The sequence below is a fragment of the Ursus americanus genome, chromosome 5 (assembly GCF_024610735.1).
Source record: "Ursus americanus isolate L20-20 chromosome 5, mUrsAme1.1.p, whole genome shotgun sequence".
In the NCBI taxonomy this organism is placed as follows: Eukaryota; Metazoa; Chordata; class Mammalia; order Carnivora; family Ursidae; genus Ursus; species Ursus americanus.
Window position 1 is genome coordinate 62109859 of NC_142131.1, and position 24442 is coordinate 62134300.

The 24442-nt window shown below is 38.4% G+C and overlaps 2 protein-coding genes across 4 annotated transcripts in view; both read right to left on the bottom strand.

Annotated features, from left to right (window-relative positions):
- MINAR2 (membrane integral NOTCH2 associated receptor 2) overlaps window positions 1–9320 on the bottom strand; it is a 31077-nt gene extending 21757 nt beyond the window's left edge. The window contains exons 1-2 of the mRNA XM_045794795.2: window positions 5927–9320; window positions 1933–2109 (exon numbers count right to left, since the gene is read on the bottom strand). Of these exons, the coding sequence (XP_045650751.1) occupies window positions 1933–2097 (165 nt within the window). The 5' untranslated portion in view covers window positions 2098–2109; window positions 5927–9320. The remainder of the gene's footprint in view (window positions 1–1932; window positions 2110–5926) is intronic.
- A 1033-nt stretch (window positions 9321–10353) lies between these two features.
- The window catches only part of ADAMTS19 (ADAM metallopeptidase with thrombospondin type 1 motif 19), a 270506-nt gene continuing 256417 nt past the window's right edge, over window positions 10354–24442 (bottom strand). For all 3 annotated transcript variants that reach the window (XM_087862326.1, XM_087862325.1, XM_087862324.1), the window contains 2 exons: window positions 12573–12750; window positions 10354–10774 (listed from right to left, as the gene is read on the bottom strand). In XM_087862326.1, coding sequence (XP_087718452.1) covers window positions 10623–10774; window positions 12573–12750 — 330 coding nt within the window. In that variant the 3' untranslated portion in view covers window positions 10354–10622. The remainder of the gene's footprint in view (window positions 10775–12572; window positions 12751–24442) is intronic.

A 24442-nucleotide genomic window follows, 5' to 3' on the forward strand; every position in this document is an offset into this window, starting at 1 on the left:
ACTACAGCCACTTAAAACTTTCATATATGCTTTTATTTTAGATTTATGTTTTATCCAACAAATATATCACTCCTGAATTTTAAGATCCAGCCAGGGAAAGAAGAATTACTTATCCACATATTACAAATAAAAGTAGTAGATATAAATCGTAGTTAGTCCTAATTTGTGTCATGCCTACCCAACTATCTGAATTTGTAAGATTTATTCCCCCCCACCCTATGCATCATTTCAATAGTAAATTGGCCTTTATTCCGTCATGTAACATTTTTTTAAGAGTAAAAGGAAAACTAAATTTACCAAGCTTACGTGTAGTTTACAGTTACCAATAACATATCTAAAGACAAAGGAAGCAGATTTTTACCTCATTGGTGTTCTTGGGATAACTACTGCAACTCGTCAGGACCTACCTGTTGGAAAAGATGTCCCTTAAAAATTGGATGCATTTCATTCAGGTTTAGGAATAACACTCAACAGAGCTTTACACCGTGGAGATTCACATAAGGAAATAGGTCAACTCCAGTACCAAACAAAAGATGTTAAATTGATGTGTTCCAACCTCAAAGGAATTTATTGGATACGTTTTCTTTGACTAAACTTCATAACATGGGAAGGCCAAGGTTTTCTGAACTGATTTTTGAGTCATTTTGTTCCATGATATAAACAACAAGGAAGGAAAAGGAGGAATTTCACTGCATTTAACTTAAAATACAAAAACAATAACCAAAAGGTGTGTATGGGGGTGGGGGAAGAGTTTTGAAGATTACAAAAGGGAAGGATGTGAAAATTTTTTTTACAATGGCAGTTGTCATAACAGGCTGCCTGATGATGGAAATAAATTAAAACCCTTATATAGGTGGAGGAAACACTTACATAATCATTTGAGTGTACTTGATTTTGAATGATCTCATGATAAAGGTCCCGAGGAGCCCACAAACACACCACAAAGGAGTCACTTTACACCAGGACTCATGAGTAGCAACTATTTCTTAAAAGAAAACAAATTTCTGTTCAGGGAATTTGAACCACTCCAAAGGATTTAATGACTTGCAGGGGTTTGTAGGTCAGTCACATCTGTTCTGAAATGAAATGCTTCTTCCTGTTTCTAAATTGACTAACCCTTAACCCCATTAGCCCTCACGTCTTAAAACAAAGATTATTCCTGTTTCATGGGCTGTCCAACAGTCAGGGCCTTTATGTTTATTCCAGCACATGGAACTCATCACAGTTTTGTTCTTCTCTTTCAGTCAGCAAAGAGAAGGAAGATGCAAAAGAAGAAAGCAACAAATGAAGCCTGCACTGGGTTTGAAGGTCTGATTGCTACGTCTTGTCCACATGGGAATCTGTGGAAAGTAAGAGTCTCTAAGACAATAGCCAGCACCTTTCCAAGGAGAAGAGTTCCTTCTATTTTCATTTCCTTCAGTCATTAGGTTTCTGTTGTTGTGCTGTCCTCTCTGCATGAAATGAAAGGCAGCCGGTCTACTGGAGGCATAAGTTAGTTCCCTGGTTGTCTCAGAGGCTGTGTATGAGTCCCCAGTGTAAGCGTCGGCTGCTTTGTGCTTAGAATACACCAGAAGATAGAGGAAGGGTTGCCCCCAGAGTCTAATTTGCAAATGTAACAAGTGGTTTGAAAAATTCTGAAGGAAAGGAGCAAAATGAAAAGTAGGCAATAAAATGCATTGGACAGGCTGAAAAGCGAGTGCTTAGAAGAAAATGAATGGTCGGGGGAATTCACATATTTTATAAAGTGATCAGAGACCTTCCTTATGCTAAGGAAGAAAGACCTTTTTATATTGCAGGAGTGAGCTGCTACCCTGTACTGTGTTCCCTACAGCTTTTTTTTTTTTTTTTTTTTTTTTTTGTACAAATAACGAAATAGTAGCTCAGGAGAAAGCAACGAGACCCACCCTGTGTGCTTCAACTCCCGGATTTTACCTGTGAGTACACGAGGTTTTGCCAGTGCTGCGCCGCAGGGTAGTTCCCCCCTGGAAACCTCACCAGGCCAGCCTGAAGAAGAGCTGAGCTCCTCACGAAAGCCTTCACATCGAGCTGCAGGAATTTGTCAGGATGGTTGTTGTTTGGCAAAACAGAGAGATCCATGTCTCCCTTCGTCTGCGGTGGAAAACAAAGGAAGTGAGGCTGCTCTTGTCAGACTTGTCCATTATTAACGAGGCTGAGGTGCTCCAACTGGCATCTGAAACCAGGTCCCTCAGCTACACTGGGGAGCCACTCTGGAAATGGTACATCACCACACCAGAACAAGGCAGCACCCTGCCTTGCCTTTCACGCACGCACGCACGCACACACGCACGCACGGTGCTTGAATGGGACAGATGGGGTACACTCATTAGATTTGACAAAACGCCAAAATTCAATATGGAGCGCTCATGTCCCTCCGTACAGCGTCAGAAAGAATAGTTTTAGTGGAATTATTCTTTGGATAAAGACTGCCAGCATTTCAATGTCACAGTCCATAACTGGAGCTCGTGAAATATCACCCGTAAGGGAGAGATGCCCTAATTTTTCTCTCTGAACATCGCCGAGCTAACATAGCGGACTCGGCCCCGCCCGCGCAGCCTCCCACGTGATACGCAGGATCTTGTTTCTTCTCCTGTTTGCACTCCCAGAGTCTCGGGCTCTGTGAAACCTGACCACGTTTAGGTTGTCAGCTCTGGTCTGAACCTAGTAATGGCAAGAATTTGCTTGAGAGTTTGCCACAGTAATCTAGTCCCCCAGTCTACTGCCTTGACGCATTCACTAGCTGAGGCCCCTCTGACTCTGTTCCGAGCTGTACGAGCCCCTACGGTTGTGTGGTGTTCGTACGGTGCGCTTGCGACCCAAGGCGAACATGGCTGCTGGGTTTGGATGATGCGCTGTCCTAAGTGAACCCATCTGCGCTTCAGAGAGCCAAGGTGGGAGTGAGGCTGTGGACCGTGTGTGAAGCCAGGGAGGAGTGATGACTTTAATGGAGATAAGCTCTCACATTTCAAGCCACTCTGCCTCGGGCAACCCATACTTCTCATTGGGAAAGTATGGATTTCCACCTAGAAAAAGGGGAAAACTTCCCACTGTGAGAAGGCAAAGGATAGACACATTAGCGGTGTGAAAAAGACAGAGGATGTTTGTTATGTTTGCACCTCTGTAAACCCAGCTGATTCAGCAGGAAGGTTTCTCTTCCAGGGGTAAATGGGGTCACATGTGGAATGTATCAGCACCAGATTTCAGAAGAGTGCCATACAGCTTACAAGCAGCAGCCGCCAGGATGTTCTCAAATCGAGCAAGACACTAGAGAGTACTTACCTTCTTCATAGCAATAAACATGGGGAGTTAAAAAAAAAAAAAAAAATGTCCTACTTATAGTTGGAAAACTGGATTAAACAATCAACATTTTCTGTAAGAATTATTTTTTGGATCCAAACTCTTTCGCCGCCTTATAATATTTCAAATACATTTGGGTGGTTTTAACAACACCTTTCCTGGAGAAATAAGAGGTACTTCATAATGACAGTTAACAACAAAACAGTTAAATCTCAAGTGCAAGAATCAAGTGTATTACGAGCATGTGCAAGTGTTTGGTACTTTCTGGATTTTCCTGGCGGCTGCCAGAATACATCTAATGAATAAATATTTCTCAGGCTGTTTGCTTTTCCTAAAAGATTCTTCAGGGAATAACACACATCTTCAAGAAGAACCTTACTTCTCTTTGGCTCTCTCTATTGGCAAGTGGAGACACAGAACCTAGATCCAAATACATTTGATTAGGCCTTTTCCTTAGCCAAAGTATGAGGTAGGTGAAATGAGCCTTCAGTTCTCCTTAGGCATCCTTCCTTTAGATCCCTCCACCATGCTCTAGATGCCTGGCGGCTTGTACCCTGCCTCTTTCTGTTTATAAGTTTAGTTTCAGCCTCTCCATTTTCTTTCACCATCCTTTGTGCACCCTCACCCCCAAACCATCAGTTCTTACTTCTCACTGCTATCCCTGGAGGTAACCTGCATGATAAATAATTGGAAAATCAAGTAATCTCCTCCCTCTCCTGTTCCTGGCCATCACCTCCAGCCCAGCCTACCCTGTGCCTCTGTAAAGCCAGTCTTTCTGCCTGGAAACTCTGGCTGTCGACCACCTCCTAATCATCCTTCACAGGCCATTGCTGATAACTCGCCACTCACAGAACCTTTATGCATTTTCCCAAGTAAGTATGGTTTCCCCCTCTTTTGAAATCTTAGAGTGATTTGTTTATACTCTCATCTTTCTATCCTTTGTTTGATGATGTATTTCATACTTTTCTTTTACAAGCCCTACACTAGATGATGAAAAGGGGCAGCCCTTTTGGATGCTTCCTTCCCCATGAGTCATGTCTGAAGACCCTCATGAAGTCCTTTGCTCAATAAATAATGATGGCTCTTCTCTTTTCCAAAGCCTTAGGAAGGGCTCTACTCTGGTTGGAAATTGATAATCCAATTAAATTTGATTAAAAAAATGGCTTAGGGCTGTTTTCCAAGCTCAGCGAAAAACAGATTCTATTGCCAAAAATGTTTATGACAAACTCTGTATTCTCTTCTGGTAGCTTATGATACACAGGCTCACACTGAAGACTCTGAGAAGTTCTGCTTTGATAAATCTAGCATTGTCCGAATTGATCTGATCACATAACACCCACTTTATTGTTTTCCTTTTGGCTCAGGGTTTTTATTTCTTTATTGTCATTAGTAACTTCAATCTAGAGTGACAATGGTCATAAATAAAGAGTTGTAATTGCAGGGAAATCTGGAGGAAATGTGCATACCTGGGGCTCCCCAACCCATAGCATGCAGGTAATCATTTGGTTTTTTTCTTTATAACAAATTTTTATGAAAGTATTACTTTCTCTTGGATTTGGACCCAGCTTTACTGTTTTTTGAAACATGAGAATTACAAAAATAGACTTAAATATGGTTCACTAGGCAAAACTGTCTACATACTAATTAACCTTATTTTCTTTTCTTCTCCTCATTCTCTCTCTCCTGTTTTTTCCTCTTTCCTCCCTACTTACCTTCCTCGATCCCCTGCCCCCCCCCAGCTTGTATCGATAACCAAATGAAATATCTGTAAGTATTTCCAGCTGAAAATCCTATATACAATGTCCGGATGAGCAGTTGGAGTTCATCAAAGTATTTGAGAGTTTGGAAATTACTTGGCTAGTTTTGACTATGAAGAAAGCCTGTGATGAGCTTATAAATCATTTTTTATCTATTATCCTCAACACTGGTGAACAAAGCTGGTGATCAGGATAACCGAGTGCACAGAAATTGGAATCAGGAGTGGCATCCAATGAAGTTGTGTTCTTGGGCAAGTTACTGAATCTCTCTAAACCTGTTTCCTCACCTATCATGTGAGGATAACAGTAGCACCTTATAAGGTTGCTGTGAGGTTTTACAGGTAGCGTGGTTAACATAATGGTTAGCCTATATTAAGGGCTTAACAAGAGTTCATTGTGATTTTGAGGGGATAAGAATGTATATTTTTATTTCAGTTGTCTCATACAAAGAAAACTGAAAAAAAAAAAAAAGAAAGAATTTAAGTCATACAGCCATCTTTAATTAAAAAGCAAACTGCATTTCCCAGAATCTCCTTATTTGTGTGATTCTGTGTGAGAACTGGACAAAAGAGGAGCTTCATGGAGATTTGGACAGAAACATGGAAACAGCACCCATTAATCTGAAAGTCTTTTTGCAGTCAGGTGCAGTGAAAGAGGCATAGGTGCCTGGTGGGTTCCAGACTGCCTTTGCTCTCTTGAGTTCCGTGTCCATTTCGCCTTTCCAACTGTCAGTCCTGTTGACCAACAGCAAACTCAGATCTACTACCAGGAGTTTGGCCATGTACCTGCAAAGCAGGAAGCTACACAGAGGCAACAGCAGCCCATAGACCTCTTAACAGATTATCCCTTCTTACCTGGCTGCTCTGATGGGCCGGTGACCCCTCCGATTCTCTAACTCTGCTTGTGAACCTTCACTTCCCCAGTTCCTCCTGAAGTTGTGTGAATTCAAATCCGGTTACTGGTAAACCTGGGTTTGAAATTCACAGTTTAAGGTCTAAGCTGGGAACCAGAAAGCTTCCACGACTATCTTAAAATGAAACCTTTAAACTGTAGTGCTGATGTTTCAGCATCTGTCATGTCTTCTAAATCCATATCCAGATTCAAATCCTAGAAGATCCAAGGGGGCCAGTGTGACATGTGAAGTGTTATGCATGCAAAGGATGCAAGACTGCACCAAGTCATATTAACTGAAACCCAAAGTATACATATGGGAATATTTCTTAGTCGTTTTGTATTAAGGCAGAAGAAATACTAAACTGTATTAGCCCGTGTGTTTCTGATATGGATTCACTAAGAGGAGATTCTGGATTCAAAGTGTTATTTCATGTGACTAGGAGAAACTATAACATTGTGCCTGAAAACTAGACCCAGTGGTGGTCCACACTGAATAAAATGGAGATGCCAAAACTTCCACATTACGATGTAGTCTGTAGGAAGGTATACAAACATTGAGGGAGATTGGTTTTAATATGATAGATGTTCACCCACCTGTTCAATGTGACCCCTAAGAGGCTCCAGAGGGCATTCCCTTCACCGAGGCTTTGCACTCCCTTCACGTCAGCAAAGGCTGTGTTGGAATCCTTAAAAAGAATTTCATAGTGGCATTTCTTTGAAAGTCTGGAATAAGGAAATGTTGCCACAGAACTGGGCTTCTTAAATTTAATGAGGATGATGGAATTCCATAAGGGCAGGAACCAAAGTGCTGCATTTCACCATCAGAGATCATATGGGAATGGTTACCGGAAAGGGCAGCAGAACCCAAGGGGTAAAGGGAATGGTTTGACCTGCAAAGATTTTGGCTAATTGATCATGGAGTCCCTAGGATTGAAATTGACGGGCATTCTACCGAAGTCTTACTTGATTTAAGTATTAAATCTCTAGACTTTGTGAAAAGAGGTCTGATTTGGATCACCACATCAGGATATTGCATGCCTTTGATCAATTTCCATAAGAGAACACGTTCACTGACTCAGACTCCTTGAATGAAGGGGAGGGTGGATCATTTTAAGGAAGGATCCCGCTACACTGTCCAATTTTACACTGTAAAATTTACCTTCAAGTTTTCCCTGATGGGCACAGTGTACTTACTGGAGGAAGGGAAAAAATCAGACTTTTTGATGATTACTGAATCTCATCTGATACTATTCCTGGTGATCCTAAATTCCTATTGTAGGAAAGTCAGAGCAAAAGCTTATGGAAGTCAGATAATTTAATCACATTTTGACTTAAATCTGTCTCATAAGGAACCCAAGAGTCTGTGAACCCCCCCGCCCCCATTGTTATTTTCCTAATAAGGCATATTTGGAATAGGAAGGCATATTTGGAATAGAAATACTTAGAAACTGGGAGAACCCTTGCTTACCTTGTTGGTTCCATGATCTGTAGAATGAGGGTTTTTAAGATGATAATGGCACTGCAAGCCCCTAGAACTGCCTCTACACACCAACATTGGAAACAAAACCAATATTGCATTTTTGGAGGGATTCAAATTACGTATATCACGAAGGATTTGAAGGACACAAAAATGTTAAGCCCCTACCCCCCAACACTAGTGCCAGACAGAATATTTAAAAAAAGAAAGAAAGAAAGAAAGAAAGAAAGAAAGAAAGAAAGAAAGAAAAAGAAAGTAAGTAAGTCATGGCACTATTCTTTTAGGCCATCCTCTTCAGGGTGATGGGGAACATGGTAATACCAGAAATTTACATGAGCAGGACAGGACAGCAAGTCCTTTTATTTGCTGTACTGAGTCAGCCTGTATAGAAACAATGTTGTATGGAAGGCCATAATAATGATATGAGGTATTTGGTAGGTTCATAGAAGAAATTTTGGCAGAAACTCTGGAGGCTGGAAAGGCAAATCCCCATTCAGGTAAGTGATTCTTTCTGTGAGAACAAGCGGCTGCCTATTTTGTGATCTGAGTAAGCATACTACAGTCAAGGGGGTGGGCAGGTCCTTCCACAGAATGGTGCCATAGCAGAAAATGGTACCTTGTCTACTATTGTGAGATTGAGCTCTCAGTAGTGACTGTAGCTAGACTGGTCCTGGTGAGTGGAGACTCAGATTGCTGAACCCATGCATAATCTCCATTCCTGCCACCACTGTCTCTTTGTTCCTGGGCCCATTGGTAAACGACAAGGGTGGCTGAGGAAAGAGAATGACCCATGTATGTAGACCTTGCCTTCTTCTCCACTTGATGATTGAGACCTCTCTCGTGAAGGTGCTCTTTGGTGGGAGGCCAAATGGAATATACAAGAAGGTCTATCCACATACCTTTTCCTCAGAACTCCCTTGTCACTAACTTTTAAATCACATTCCTTCCAAGTCCTTGCCAATGCAGCTAAACCACCTTGATCGCAGTGGGATAAAATCAGATCACTTCTATCACAAAACAAGCAGTCATTGGTTCTCATAGAAATAGCCACTTACGCTGAACATGGATTTGCCTTCCCAGCCTGTAAAGCTTTTGCCACAAAAATTAATTTACCAAATGCCTCATTTCTTGCTATGGTATTCCAGAAGATATTTGTTTCTGGTCAGGGAACCCACGTTACAGCAAATACAAGGTGGCACAGGCCTCACGTTCATGTAAATCTCTGGTATCACCATGCTCTCCCATCATCCTGTAGCAGATGGCCTAACAGAAAGACACAATGTCTTCTTTTTTTCTTTAATATTCAGTTCTAGCACCAGTTGGGTGAAAACATTCTGAAGATATTGTATATGGTCTGATTCATCCACCAATACATGGTGATATTTCTACCTAGATTCAAGGATTTAGGAATCAAGGGATGTAATTGAGAATGTCTCCTCTTACTAAATAATTTTTACCTCTCTCAAGGCCCTACTCTCTTACTTATGATGTGCTGATATTGGTGAATTTTATATCTCAGCAATTAAATGAAAGGATATACATAAGTAAGGGGCCATCTAGAAACCAAATGCCCCCCATATTAAAATGAAGGTAAAACACACGAAAGAGGGAAGCATCATAAACTGCACAGATGCTGAGGTTTTACTCTACTTACGATCTATCACGTGAGCCTGCACACTTTGAGGGCAAAAGACAGAAGACCCCTGGATTAGAGACAAAGGACTTTATTACTCACAGCAAGAGCAGTAGCAGAGAATCAGTATGGTCTTGCACCGGTTTCCTGAGCCCCAATTGCCCCAGAGTGACACGAAGAGAGGCATGTGATATCTGCACATGCAGTGGCTTATATCACAGGAGAGGGATCCCCATTTTAGGGCCAGAAACCTATTTATAATGAGAAGTCAGCATGTCTGCCCTTTGCTGCACCATCTCGATCTCCCAAGGCTGCTCGTTACGCAAGCTTTCCTTAGAAGACGCTCCCGAGCAAAAGCAGACCGTGCCCAGATGTGTAGAGACGTGAGAGACCTATGAAGAACAGCCTCCCAACAGGAAGCTTCACATATTTTATTGAAAAAAAATCTAAGAAATCATGTGAATCATGTACAATATTTTCTCACAAGAAAACATTTAAGCTGGTTTTTTAACGTTTCACAGAATTGTAAAACTTTTTCGTTTTCAAAAGGAAAAAACACAATGAAACTACCACAGTATTATAAGTGTTTTTGTTTCTTTTCTTGTTTCTAGGGAAAAAGCTGAAAAAATATTTGGTAAATTTTCTCCTTATGATTTGTGAGGCTAAGTACTATACTCTTTTATAAATCTGCTAAAAAGATACAAGGAAATGGGTGGATCACTGCTTTCTTTGTTCGAAATATTTTAAAAAGCTAAAATCTAATGACAACATGTTAAAATAATACCTATTTTTGTAGGATGTTACCATTTCTATAATGGTTTCTCTACACTATATCAACAGTGCAACGGTGATTCAGTGTAAATCATTACAGTGTTTCATTGTTACAATACTTGTGTTCAAGTACATGTTCACGAACATGATCAAAGTCTCTATTTTGACTTTTCTTTTCCGTTACTAAAATAAGCTTATAATTACAGTAGAATTTTTCCTATGGATCTCTCTAAATCTGAACCAAAGTCATAATACATTCTCTAAAAACCTGTTCAACACTATGAGGTTTGTCACGTTTACACATTTCCTGTAGATTACAGAAAACGGGCTAATTCTGCGTTAGGACACCAAAAACCAAAAATGATTTCTCTCCATATAGAACTAAACTATCACACTAAGTTAGTATACATCCTGGATAACTCAATGGTATTGGCAGGGAGAGAATAGCACCTTAGAGACAGCCCTATCTTTAAAAAAACCTTTTTTTTAGAGCCTAATGATCTCAGTTTTTTTTTTTTCTTTCCCTTTTTATTTTGTTTCTGGAAACTGGATCCAACTTATTCACATAAAATTATTTATGAAGCCATATAGTATAAATCGAAATGTTTGTATATCCAAAACAAACACCATACTGGATGTTTGGCAGGCACAAAAATAAATTAATGTGATTAAATTATATGTAATCTGATAATATTTGGTCTGAAAAACATGCTAGTGTGTGTGTTTATAAATAATGTAATTGCAAAGAGCTGTGAGCCAGCCAGCCTGCTTGAGGTCAGCTCTTCTGCTGCAGCTTTTGGGCATAGAAGTCCCTGCACGTCTCACAGCAACGCTGGTACCATCGCATGTCCTGACATAGGTTCTTCTCACGTATCACCCGGCAGTACACAGGCCACTGATCTCCCAGGCACTTGAAAGTCAGCGCGGCTGTGAAGCAGAGATTAGGGAACTCAATACATGTAGGTATCCTAGGTTTCAGGAGTAGAAACAAACAGCCATCACTGAAGTGGGAGGATTTTGAACTTTTACTTGGACTCATTTATACTGCATTCTGGAACTTAAAAGAGATAAACACGCACACACACACATCCTATAATAAGGAAGAAAATGAATGAATAATAGTCTTACTTAGGAGCTCTTTCAGACTCATTAAAGCTAAGTTTTCCCAAATTCAGTGAGTTGTAATACAAATGGCTTTTAAGGTTCCATTTTATGGCTTTCATTTAAGCTTCTTTGGATTTTCAGTTGAGAAGATTAAAAAGGAAAAATGACTACGCTCACTCCATCCACTTTTATGGGGTACAAATGAATAAGTGTGGTTATGGATGAAAGAGCAAAACAAGTATGTTTGTGCTTATTTCACTTTCCATATTTCTTAGAGAGCAGACATCTCTAGGTGGGCTACCTGGAGATCTTGATTTCACGCATCTTTAAAATCAAAGCTGATCATCAAAAGTGACCGAAATTTACAGTAATAAAGTATGTGGAATCTTTCTTTTGCCACCATTCTAAGACGACTCATTATTTTACTTTTTAAAACCTCAGGTTTTCCACTGTGCTTGTGTGTTTGGGCATATACCTTCAAGAAATAATAGATACAGAAATGCAATTTTAATTAAAATTTTCTTTTAATCCATTATTTTCTGCCACGTGATACTTCAAGAAGGACTTCAACTAGAGAAAGGGATTATGTTGTTTTGAATACAGGCATTTAGGGCATCTGCTCTAGGATTGCTTAACTTTTTGTCTTAACTATTCTTAATTCTTCTTGAACTGATTATTTCCTAGAAATGTTAATTATGTGGCTTGAAAAAGAGAATTTTTGTATTTCTGTGAAGAACCAGACTTTTCCATTTGATTGAATCCTATGCTTAAAAAATATCTAAGACAATTAAACTCCTTTCATTTTGGCAATATTGTTCTGTGTGATTGAACTGTTACCCCGTGGAGTACACACACAGATTAAAAGTAAAGGTGTTAAGCATAAACTAACCCAAGGACAGTCAGGTAGCAGTGCTGTTAAAAGCCACTAATTGCCAAAGAAATAAAAGCTAAATCATTTATGACATTTTTTTAGGCCAGTGCAGGCTCTATTTACTTAAAGTACATAAGCTACTTCTTGATGATAGATTAGATGGAATAACACAAATTGAGAGTATATATGGAACCATTTATAACATAAGGAACAATATGTTACTAGCATTTATTTGTATTTAATATTATGTCCTTAAGGATTCAAAAACTGTTACCTCTTTCTCGGTGGTTTAGATCCAGGCACGCATTCTTCTTGAAAGCCATTTTTACTCTATGTCTCTCCAAAGGATAATTTATACCCAGGATCAAAAGAAAGGCTATTAACAATGGAGAGATCTAAGATATATACCACAACCTCACCTTTCCAGAGACATTACCTTCATCGACAGTGCTGCCATGAAATTGGTCAGAACCCAAAATATGGTTACATCCTGCGACCCTTAATAAGATGACCTTGTGACGTATGGCACCCGTATTTCCGGGGCTCTGAGTAGATAGCTTCAGGAATCCGAAGTGTTTCGTCTTTAGGATTTTTTTTACCTCCTGACCATTTGTACTCAACTAACTGGTTTAGTCAGAACCAAACTAACTGGTGTAGATTAAGAACTAGGCTTTACGTTAATATACAAAACAGAAGAAGCCATGAGCATTTCCATGTTTCTCAAAACCATCCCCTTTTTGGTCCGCTTACCCAGCCTGGGTGATGTTATGGTATTTACATTAATCTTCTCATTGCAGGGTTGAAGGTGGCATGGCCTGTATGCTGCAGGTTTTTCGGAAGAAAAACATTCATTTCCATGTCTTCCTGTGATCTTATGCATGCACTGGATAACGCGGGACTGCATGCCTTTGCCACAGGTGACTGAGCACTGCAGAGATACAAGGGTGTTAAAATGCCTTGTTGCTCTTTCCTTTTTCTAGGATTGTGAGCCATCCTTCCCATCCCTCCCTTAGAATTTAACATGAGTCACAACATCCAGAGTTGATGCAAAACGTGGGTCAGAAATGTCGATACACATAACTTGGGCACGCTGCTGTTCAGAACCTCTGGCTGACCATTTATAACCTAAGAAACTATGTAAATCAGTAATAAAATAAAGTCACTATAGACACATGATGACTAAAAATACATAATTTTAGCAGATAAATATTTTAGCAGATAATGGCTAAATAGTGCCTTTCATAAAATTTGAAAGCACTTAAGAGAAAAAGATGTTAGTTGCATTCCTTATGCAAGTTAAGTTTTGTAACAATCTGGGAATAACCTGGAAATGAAAATAGTATTCAGGAAATAATGGAAGTTCTATAATTCATTTAACTAAAACAGAATCTTTTCTGCCTTTGAAACTAACAGCATAAGTTTTATCACAAAATTAAATAGTCTAAAACATTTTTTAATAAAAAAATAAATAAGAATAAAAAATAGTCTAATAGCCTTAGGATCTAATTTTCATTAGCATACTTTAGTAATAAAAAAATCAGGCTCTTACTAGTAATAATCTTCTTTGTAAAATACATTTTGGTAAAAAATTTATTGCATATAGGTGAAAAATGAACAGATATTTGGAATGAAACAATTGCAAAGTATCTTCTAACTAGCTCTTACTTTATTATTGAAGATACTAAACAATTGGATAGTTCCTCAAATCTTGTCACTATGATTAAAGACAGGGACACCTAGATGGTTCAGTTGGTTAAGTGTCTGCCTTTGGCTCAGGTCATGATCCCAGAGTCCTGGGATCGAGTCCTGCATCGAGCTCCTTGATCAGCAGGGAGCCTACTTCTCCCTCTGCCTCTGCCTCTCCCTGCTTGTGTGCTCGCCCTCTTTCTCTGACAAATAAGTAAATAAAATCTTAAAAAAAGAAAGAAGACAGACAGAGGTTAAAAGAAAAAAAAAAAAAACCAAAATAATTATGGCCTTGAAATGAGGAGACTGGGCTCTAATATTGTCTCTTGCACCTAATTTATCTGGGACTGATTTTTCCTTTTTGTTAAGCAAGGCATTGCAGTAGATTATAACTATACTTTCAGGTCTAAATTACTACCAAAGTAAAAATTCCCAATCACTGGTTATTAAAAGTTACTGTAATCTGGCATTTTTTAAGTAGTCAAGCTTTATAACAGGAAACTTCATCCTCTAATATTCAGTGTGCCAGCCAACAATGATATGACACAGGTTCTGTCAAGATTATAGTTTGATTAAATGTCTCATAATATCCAATCATTTATTGAATTCTCAAGTATTTATTGATCACCCACTATGTTCAGGATCCCATGCAGAAAATAAAGACGGCAACAACTGTTAATATGATGGAGTTGGTACTTCCATCAGTAAATTTTATTAACAAAACACTAAGACATGAAACAGCTGGTCAGATTATGAAACACTGCGGAAGTTGGGCAATTTCATCCACTTTTAACCAAGTGTTTAATATATTTTTTAATTTATTTGTTTTTAATTTTTCCCAATTGTTTAGTAATTTAAATAACGAGATGCCCTAGAGAACGACAGTTTGCCGCTTGAGGATCAAAGGAAACTGATACCACTACCTCCAGAAGCTTCTACTTCGAAGCTACGATACTAACACTAGTTAGCACTTACTTAGTATTTATGATATGTCAGGCTCTGTGTTAGGTCATAATTATTTTGGTATCTCACATGAAGCCCATGAGTACTAGTTTTATCCCTTTTACACAGATAAGGTAGAGGCTCAAATAAGTGAAACAAATAGCCCAAAACTTTACCGTTAAGAAGTAGTGGAATTGGAATTTGAACTCACATATACTAAATTCAGAGATCGGACGCTTAAGCTTACTCGATAGTACAACATTGCTGATACTCCTGTTTATGTGAATAGTCAGAAATCTTTTCTTGCCCCTCTCCTGCCAAATGGACCTCTAAGCCTCATATCTTACTATTAACTTAAACATTAATGAATTAGAAGGGCTTTTTTGCTTCGTTTTGCTATAACCCAGGTTATAAGGAAGGAGAAAAACTTTTTTGCCTTAAAGACAATTCACATGCATGATTTGTCTTGGGATAGGGTAAGCATATCATTTCTCACCCAAATCAGGCACTTGTGAAAAAAGTGGTTGAAATAATTATTCCTATACCATAGGCATACATGGGACAGTGATGGGTAATCTGGGACATACAGTCACCTCACCTACAGACATTTTACTGGTAGAGCTATGTATTAGAAGAGAAACACAAATGAATACACACAGGAAATAGCTATTGTATTTCAAGCATTATCTAATACGCTTTTACACAGAATGTCTTGGTTAAACTTTGTCATAATCTTCATAACTTTAAAAATGAAAAGGGTGAGATTCATAGAGATTATTTCTTTTATTCATTCATTCATTCATTCATTCATTCATTCATTCATTCAATATTTACTGAAAGTCCACAATGTGCCAAACACTGTTCTGGATATTGGGATTTGACAGTACATAAAATAGACAAAAACACAGGCCCCCAAGGAGTTTACATTCTAATAGGAGGGAGCAGGAAAATAAAGATTTAAATTTCATTGTACATTAGATATGGACAGGCGCGATGAAAAACTAAAGCTGGGAAGGAGAGCTTGGGAAAGTCTGGGGTGGGGGGCTTTGTAATTCAAATGGGATGATCAGAGAAGGAGTCATGGAGGGGGTGACAAAGACTTGTTCCACAAAAAGGAGAGACAAACATCAAATGCAAGTCTTTTGATTCCAAATATGATGGTCTTTCCACTGTGTTTCTATAGATCTCAGATTAATTTCAATGGCTTTTTCTTTGTCTCTCCTTCCCTTTCCCCCTTTTTCCCACCTTCCTTCCTTCCCTCCCTCAGTCTTTTTATCTAATACATTTTAAATCTTGCTCTTCACAGAAGTACCAAGTAAATTTAAAATGTATTTGAAACAAGGCAGCACTCTAGACTTCCACTAAAGGCCAAAATGCTAAAATGTCAACATTAATTTGCCAGCAACTGGTAAAGAAACACAAGGTGTACCTGATAACTTGCCATTGATATTTCTTTAACAAGGAATGTTCCCTGACTACAGTATTTTAAATAGAGAGACTTGTATTGTCTGACAAAAATTCAACAGTTAATCTTGCCCGGAAGGGCCTTTGAAACAAAGCACCTCATGAATCAATTCCATCAACTAGAGGCCTTTAATTCTGAACAGGAAACGCAATCTTAATGACCCAGATTTACCACAGTAAAAAGGAAACCGTAAGCTTTAGAACAAACTTAAACAGTTCAGAAAATTGCTTACATGATTTTGGAGTTAATTTTGACCAAGATAACAAGGTACAAGGAGAACTGGTGTTGTTAATCCCTCTTTCCCACCAAAAAATGAGCCCCAAAGTCTCTGGAAGTGAAATTTGTTTTACTGACTTAGTGATATTCCTCATTTCAGTCTACCTGAGAAAATTATGACCTTCTCTGCACTTGGGAACACATGAGCCATATCTTCAGATAATATCACCATAGATTTCTCTTTTAATGGAATAAATCTTTCCTGGCCCTGGGACATTAACAGCAACTACTAACACTGGATTAATTTATGTCTACACTCTACCCTACATATCAAACACTAAACATGACCAGGGAAACTTTCTCAATAATTCACAGATCGGACTATTAAAATAATTAGGGAAATCGTTTAGTAAATGAGAACATGAATACAAATCCTGGCAAATCAAGAGGCTTTATCCTCTTTTAAAATGAGATACACATTTACAGAACCTTATAACCATTTCTCTTACCTGAAATTTTATTTTCTTTCTGTCACTCTTATGCCAGGTAATAAGAGCTGAACGACTTTATTCTACCTGAGAAAATTTCATTTGAACTAACCGGAAGAAAAATATCTGGAAAAGCAAGAGATGTACAAGTTGGGGGAAGTGTATAGTGGATGTTTCCTTGGCTCATATATTTTTCTAAAAATGGCCAAGGATGATCTGATGTTAGATACAGATATAAGTCTTGGAAAGTTATACGTACTGAGTTAGATGATAGCCCTGCAGTGGACAGGATGTGCCAGCTTGGTTTCACAAACTTATGAATTGGCCTAAATGCAAACAAATGAAGAGAACAAGAAAAAACGTAGGAAAAACAAACACACTGAAAAATTTCTTAACAAACTCTTAGCTATGCGGCCTTATCATAGAAAGAAATGAACTCTGAACGGCTACGAAGTCCATCTCACGGGCAGGCCAAGGTGTGAAATCCTTCCTTTCATCACAAAAGATGGATGGGTGTTAAGGCATTGCCCATCATGTGAACTGCAGGGAGAAACTGTCCATGCACATTTCACTCCTGACATAATATTACTTATGGCATTATTAGACAGTGTTGCTCAGGTCTTGGTTATTACTTTGAAAAACATGTAAACACCTTAGAGAAGGTGTTAAAGAAAATGTGTATCTTGAGATAATTTATTGATGCCTTATAATATTATTTGTTTTCAAGTCTAATTTTGAAAGATCGAAGATAATTAGGTCTGAATTAGTGCAATGGTATAAATAAGTTTTTGATGCATCAAATACTACATAGAAGATATGAGCTTACTCTGCGGCTAAATTTTCATTACTTTATATAGAAATACTCTTTTTATGATAGTTTTAAATATGTTTATCAAGAATCTGCATCTTTTAAATATAATCTACATGTATTGTTCCCCAAAGTTTCTATGAATATCATTATGCTGAGTGACACAGATTTACTAAATAGTAGTGAATGACAGCAAACGTGCTCCGTAATACACTTACACAAGTAAAACACGCTTAATTCAAAGAAAAAGAGCTACATAGGCAGCACGAAATAGCCATATAAAAATTTATGAAGTGTCAAAATGACAGAGGAGAATGATTTTCAGACATTCTCAAGGTTCATAGGTCCTTGTCCATCACACTACTTGAATCTACTTTTGCAAAGTAATAGAATTATCCTTCTGTCAATTGGAAAATTCATGAATCATGTAGGAGTTTCCATAATGGCTCATGGTAAAATCTACCAAGTGTTGTGTCTCTGTTAAATTCATCAAAAAGGGGCGCCTGGGTGGCTCAGGTGGTTAAATATCTGCCTTTGGCTCAGGGTCATGATCCCAGGGTCCTGGGCTCGAGCCCCACATCGGGCTCCCTGCCCAGCGGGGAGCCTGCTTCTCCCTCTCCCTCTACTGCTCCCCCTGCTTGTGCTCTCTCACTCTATCTGTAAAATACATAAATAAATAAAAATCTTTAAATAAATAAATACACAAAGAAATAAATTAATCAAAGAACATTGTTTTCTTCTTGCCCAAGAACTGGCCTATACTTCTAGAAAACGTATTTTCACTTAAGAACCCTTTAGAAATGGCATATCCACAAATATCTCTTAACTACTCACCTATGTAGAGAGGAGACTCTCATTCTTTGCACTGATCTCTGATTCTTCTAGTGCTTCTGTGCTTGATAGGTTCTGAGGTCAAATATATCTATTCTGCATATGTGATTCTGAACATGGAGCTCAAAACCACTTCCACATCTAGTCTTAGGTATGGGGATTCTGTAGTAAAGTGCCAAACTTTAAAATTATTGGTTAAATGGTAGTTTCTTACCTCTCCTTTCAGGGTGTCAGAATAGTCACAGAAACACTGTTATTTGTTACCCTGGATATTTGGGTGACTTGGATTTGGCAACAAACTGGGACAGTGTGGTATAAATTAATTTGTAGACTCCAGTTAAGTAATCAACTAGTTTGCCAGTGAGTTTATAGAACTATTAATTTGTGCATTTTATACTATAAAACGCTTCAAGCTGTAAGTGCTGTCAAATGTCCTCTGAGACATCACACCAAAGAGGTGGAAAACCAAACAGTAAAAATACTACTGTAAGATATTTATTTGCAGTGTTGTTGGCTACCAAACATCACTAACTGGTTTGCTTTTGAGTTCCTTAGGCAAACAAATTTTAGTACATTTAGGGGTTAAAAATAATAATTCTCACACTTGGCCAGCACGGAGATTACCCGAGATTCCTTCCTTCTCGACTGTGCCAAAGATATATATTTTGGAGAGAATGTGTATTCTCTAGGCCAACAGCTAAGGAAGGCTCTGTAATGCTTTACTCATTTCCAGCTGGCCTCTGTAAGAAATAGGAATTCCTAAATTAAGAGAAAATTGTCACTGGCACACAGAGTTCAAAAAAATTTTTGAAACCAATATAATAGACAATCTTACAGATCCTGATATAATCTCTAACGATCAGTGCCAATCTATAACAAGGTTAACAGTACTGACTTGCATAATTTGTCTTTGGGAATACGTGGATTATTCCAGAGTGGTTTAACAAGAGTGAAGTAGCATTCGCAGTGGAGAGTGGACCTCATAAGGGAAGTAAATGATGACTTCTACTGGAAATTATTAGCACAGCATTCCTATTCATTTATGTATATGTTTGGCAGTTCCATCTTTCAGCTTTTCAATAAAGCGAGTGTGAAACAAGCATACGAAGGAACAAAAGTTAGGTTTGTTTTTTAAGATGTGCTGTTTATTTTGGTCAGTGTTTCAGCGTCTTTTTAAAGCCGTTCATCTGCCTTATTTAACACATGGGTATTTGGAGTTGACTCTATTCCTAGAGGTCAGACATTTGAGGATTTTTTTGCATATGTGTTTAATTAATACATCATTTGGTTCTACAGTTCAAACTATTCTCTTTAATGAAAATGTCTGCATATCGTTATAGCCAATCACGGAAATGTGTGTGGCACAATCACGCAGAATGCTTATGAGTGATTAGCAGAGAAGGGAATATGTGATGAAAGGGCCGTCAAATTAACCCCCCAAATCATTTTTTATATCAAAGTACACATTGATCACCACAATCATGGAAGGAAAAAAAAAGATGTTTTGCATTAAGAAGCAATTAATAAACACCAAGTCTTGAGCACATTTGCAATTCTGCCAGCCCTCAGCCTATGAATCACACGGTGTTCGAGAGGTGAAAAAAGACTATCGAGACATTTCTATTTTATCTCTATCATTCCGATGAAACATCTTCCCACCAGAGAGAACTGTTTGGAATGATGGTGATTGAATTTCCTTTTCAAATAAAATACTTTCCAGGTCTAGTCCAACAATTCTGTGTCCAAAATGGATCAGATCCCTCTGTGGCCATGTGAGAGAAATGTGTATGTTTTGTTTTGTTTGTTTTAATAAAGTCTTGGTTTAAAATAGCACAGACAGCACTACGTAGTTACCTTTAAGTTATGCCAACCTGAAATAAACCAAGGACATGCCAGGTCACAGAGAAGATTCTTAAGTGTGCTTTGCTTCCATCCACTGCTTTCTTTCCAGGTTAGGTAACTGCCATCTAACCTGATGGCACCTATTTCAGCCAAATGGATTCAAGAGAATGCAGAAGTCCACCAGCTACCTCCAAGCTCAATGTTAAGCACTTTTTTGGGCTTAAGCAACATGTTATTCAAACAAGGATAGATTTACCTTTTTAAAAAAAAAAAATCACATTTTTAAGTAGTTTGACTTACCATACCGAAAAAGGTCAAGGGAGTCATATATTTACATAAAAGTATACTGATTAATTTTCCCAAAGAAAAATAAGCTGGCTAGTAATTCTTTTGTAGTAAAATATATGCAACATTGTAGTTCTTACAGAATTAGAGTCAGAAGATAAAATGGATCAGAAGAAAAGAAATCCAATGTGTAGATGTATCCTACATTTTTTGCTTACTTGATGAAAAACTTTAGTGATCATTTATTCAATAAACATCACTAAATGTAATGCAATGTTCTGGTCACTCAGAGAGATTTGTGAGAAGTGTAAAAGTGGTTAAAATATTCTTAATTTTTAAAAAAAGATTTATTTATTTATTTGAAAGAGAGAGAGAGCAAGCATGGGGAGAGGCAGAGGGAGAGAGAATTTTAAGCAGACTCTGTGCTGAGCGTGGAGCCCAACGTGGGGCTCGATGCCAGGACCCTAAAATCACGATCTGAGTCGAAATTAAGAGTTGGGCATGTAATCAACTGAGCTATCCAGGTGCCCCAAGATATTCTTAATCAGAAAGCAGCAATATAAGGCAGTAAATAATTAATTGAGAAGAAGTAACATAATCATTAAGTGCAAACAAATTCTGTCATTTATTGTGGAAGTCTTTGAAAAATCAGACACTTCAGATGGTCCTCGAAGGACTCAAGTGCTGGAGAAAGCACATTCTAGGCGGAGAGATATGAGCGAAGACACAGAGAATATACAAGTACAAACTGCTCAGGCTTCAGCTTAGAGGAGATACCCAAGTAATGAGAATAATGAGACATTCTCAATATGTAAGTTAGGACCAGAATATAGAAAGCTTTGAATGACAGCATGAGTAGCTGCTGGTTGACATTCTAGCCAAAGACAATTCTCTGGAAGTACTTAGCCTAAAGGATAGAGTGATGAAGTCATCCCTGTGAGTGGATGGGTCTGAAATAGGAGTATGCTGGTAAGGAAGGACATTAGAAACTGTTACTCTAATCCTGGGGAACAAAAATAAAAAAGACTGCATTATTATATTGGAAGCAAAAAACAACTGAAGCAAAGCCCTACTTGTATGAAGAAGAAGAAGAGCCAAGGGTAGTTTCCAGCCTGGGGAGCTGGGAAGATGATATTGACATTTTTCAAGAAAAAGGAAATTGGGAGTGGGGTATGGTTTGAGGAAATAAAATGAGGAATTTTGTTTTAAATATACAAAATTTGAGGAACTCTTGGCATGCTGATGGCAGAGTCCGAGGGCAACTGAAGTTCGGGCTGAGAATAAAGAAAGACACAGCCCGCCCCTCACTCAACTCCCTCCAGCTACACTCCCTTTTCTAGCTACACTCCCTCCTTGGGCACACTTAGACTTGAAAAATTTAAACACCGTCTAAATGTGGATGATTCCAAAATTTATATTTCCATCCCATTTCTCTTCTCTGATCTACTCGATGCCAGTATTTAAGTCTTTACAGGCAAATGAAACACAGTTCAAAAGGGAAGTGAAAATCTTTCCCCTCCAATTGGACTCTTCTCTTAGGCTTTCCTATTTCCTATCACAGAAGCATCTGTACAAATTGTTCAGACCAGAAAGCCAACCTGGGAGTCCTTCTTAATACCTTAATACCTTCCTTTTCCTCATCTCCCTCACAAATAACCAACCCCAGTTCTGTTCATTTTAACGTCAAAACAATTTCTCCTCATCTCTACTTAACACTACTCTACGAACAATCAGGATTTATCTGGTTACTATGTATCTGACACTATGCTAAGAACTTTCCATGAATTATTTGACTTGGATTCATTAACTCATCTGAACAGAAGATGCAGAATTCAAACCCAAGCCTGTGGGACTCCATACAAGATGTATGACGCTATCATACCTCTTACAGACCCCAATCTTCTCCCCTCCCTAGAAATTCTGTAATAGTCTCTTAGCATCTTTCTATATCCATGACATCAGTCATTTTTGATCTGGTAACCTGAAAATATTTAAATATTAGGAAAGTATGAGTTTCCTTCAATTTCAGACAGAAAACGTTAACTTGTTTACAAAATTAAAAGTAACATATGAATATGGTAGAATTCTAAGCACAGGCCTTTTTCTCCAATGTATTTACAATAAACTATTCTTTGTATATCTGTGCAGAAAAAATTTTAAAAAAGATTTCACTTATTTATTTGAGAGAGAGAGAAGGAGCATGCAAGCTGGGGAAGGACCAGAGAGGAACAGAGAGAGATAAACATACTCTGCACCAAGCATAGAGCCCAACGTGGGGCTCGATCCCAGGACCCTGAGATCACAACCTGAGTCGGATGCTTAACCAACTGAGCCACTCAGGAACCCCCAAATTTTTAATATGTATAAAAATAATATATGTAAACAACTTTAGTTCATACTATATAACTCTTCTGCATAATATTTGTTCACTTAATAGTAGGTCTTTGAGAAACTTTCCCATCATTATGTATTTATAAATATATTTTTATAAAAACTACAGTATTTCTCTGTTTGAATATGGTATTATGATGTATATAATTAATTAATGGACATATGGGTCACTCCCAAATTTTTGTTGTGCCAAAGAAGGCTGCAATGAGCATCTTCATAAATACGGTTAGCAGATTAGGTAAGAATGTCTATAAGGAAAATCTTTGGCAATGGAGTTGTTGAGTCAAAGAATGTGTGCATTTCAAAATGAGATACCATTTTTCTCACCTATCAAATTTGTTAAAAAATTGTGATTATGGGGCGCCTGGGTGGCGAAGTCGTTAAGCGTCTGCCTTCGGCTCAGGGTGTGATCCCAGTGTTCTGGGATCAAGCCCCACATCAGGCTCCTCCACTGGGAGCCTGCTTCTTCCTCTCCCACTCCCCCTGCTTGTGTTCCCTCTCTCGCTGGCTGTCTCTCTCTCTCTGTGTCAAATAAATAAATAAAATCTTAAAAAAAAAACTGTGATTACATCCAATCTTAGTAGTATGGGGAAACAGATATACGAAGGTACCTGGGCAGAAATAAGTAGAGTTTGCTCCCCATAGATGGAGCTTTCTGGTTGCCCCATGGCAATCCCTTGTTGCCTTTCTGAGCCCTGAAGTCGTGTGTGTGTGTGTGTGTGTGTGTGTGTGTGTATGTGTGTATGTGTGTGGGTGTGTGTGTTTATATCTAAACATGTTTTATTATAGTTTTATTATCCTATATGGACTTGTACATATTCTGTATATAGTATATAAAGTTACAGGTTTATATTTTTCTAATCCAATCAATTTGTGTTTTGTCTCTAAAGTAGATCCTTCATTTTAAGTAGCTCAAAATACTCTTTTTTGGACTAGGCAACCGTTCGGACCACTGCATCACTGACACTGGATTACTACTTTTACTTGCACAGAGCACTGTGATATTCAGAAAGACCTACAGTTGCTTTGGCACATTTTACAGATGTAGGAAGGAGGCTGGGGACCCTGTGGAACCGCTCTCTGGCATACAAGACTGATGTTGGTTGTGCTCACGGGCTCTACGGATGCCCCAGACAACCTTAAGCAAAACCAGAGACCTGTTAAAATAATTTTCCCTTTTGTTACATTCTGCATCCAAAGACCCTAAATGATGCCTTTCTTTTTTTTTTTAATGTTTTTTTAAACTATATTATGTTAGTCACCATACAGTACATCCCTGGTTTCTGATGTAAAGTTCGACGATTCATTAGTTGCGTATAACACCCAGTGCACCATGCAATACGTGCTGTCCCCACCACCCATCACCAGTCTATCCCATTCCCCCCACCCCCCTCCCCTCTGAAGCCCTCAGTTTGTTTCTCAGAGTCCACAGTCTCTCATGCTCTAAATGATGCCTTTCTAACTGCCTAATCATTTGCATACGTTTCTTGCATTTTAAATATGTCTTTCTCTGGTAGTCCTGCTGATCTGGTTACATCTATCTCTGGATATCCTCTCGTATTTCGTAAACATATACTTTCCTACATCTAAGCAAAAAACACTCAATGCAAAGACTACTGAATTTTATAACACTCTTATCAAATTTCTTTATATTTTTTATGTGGAA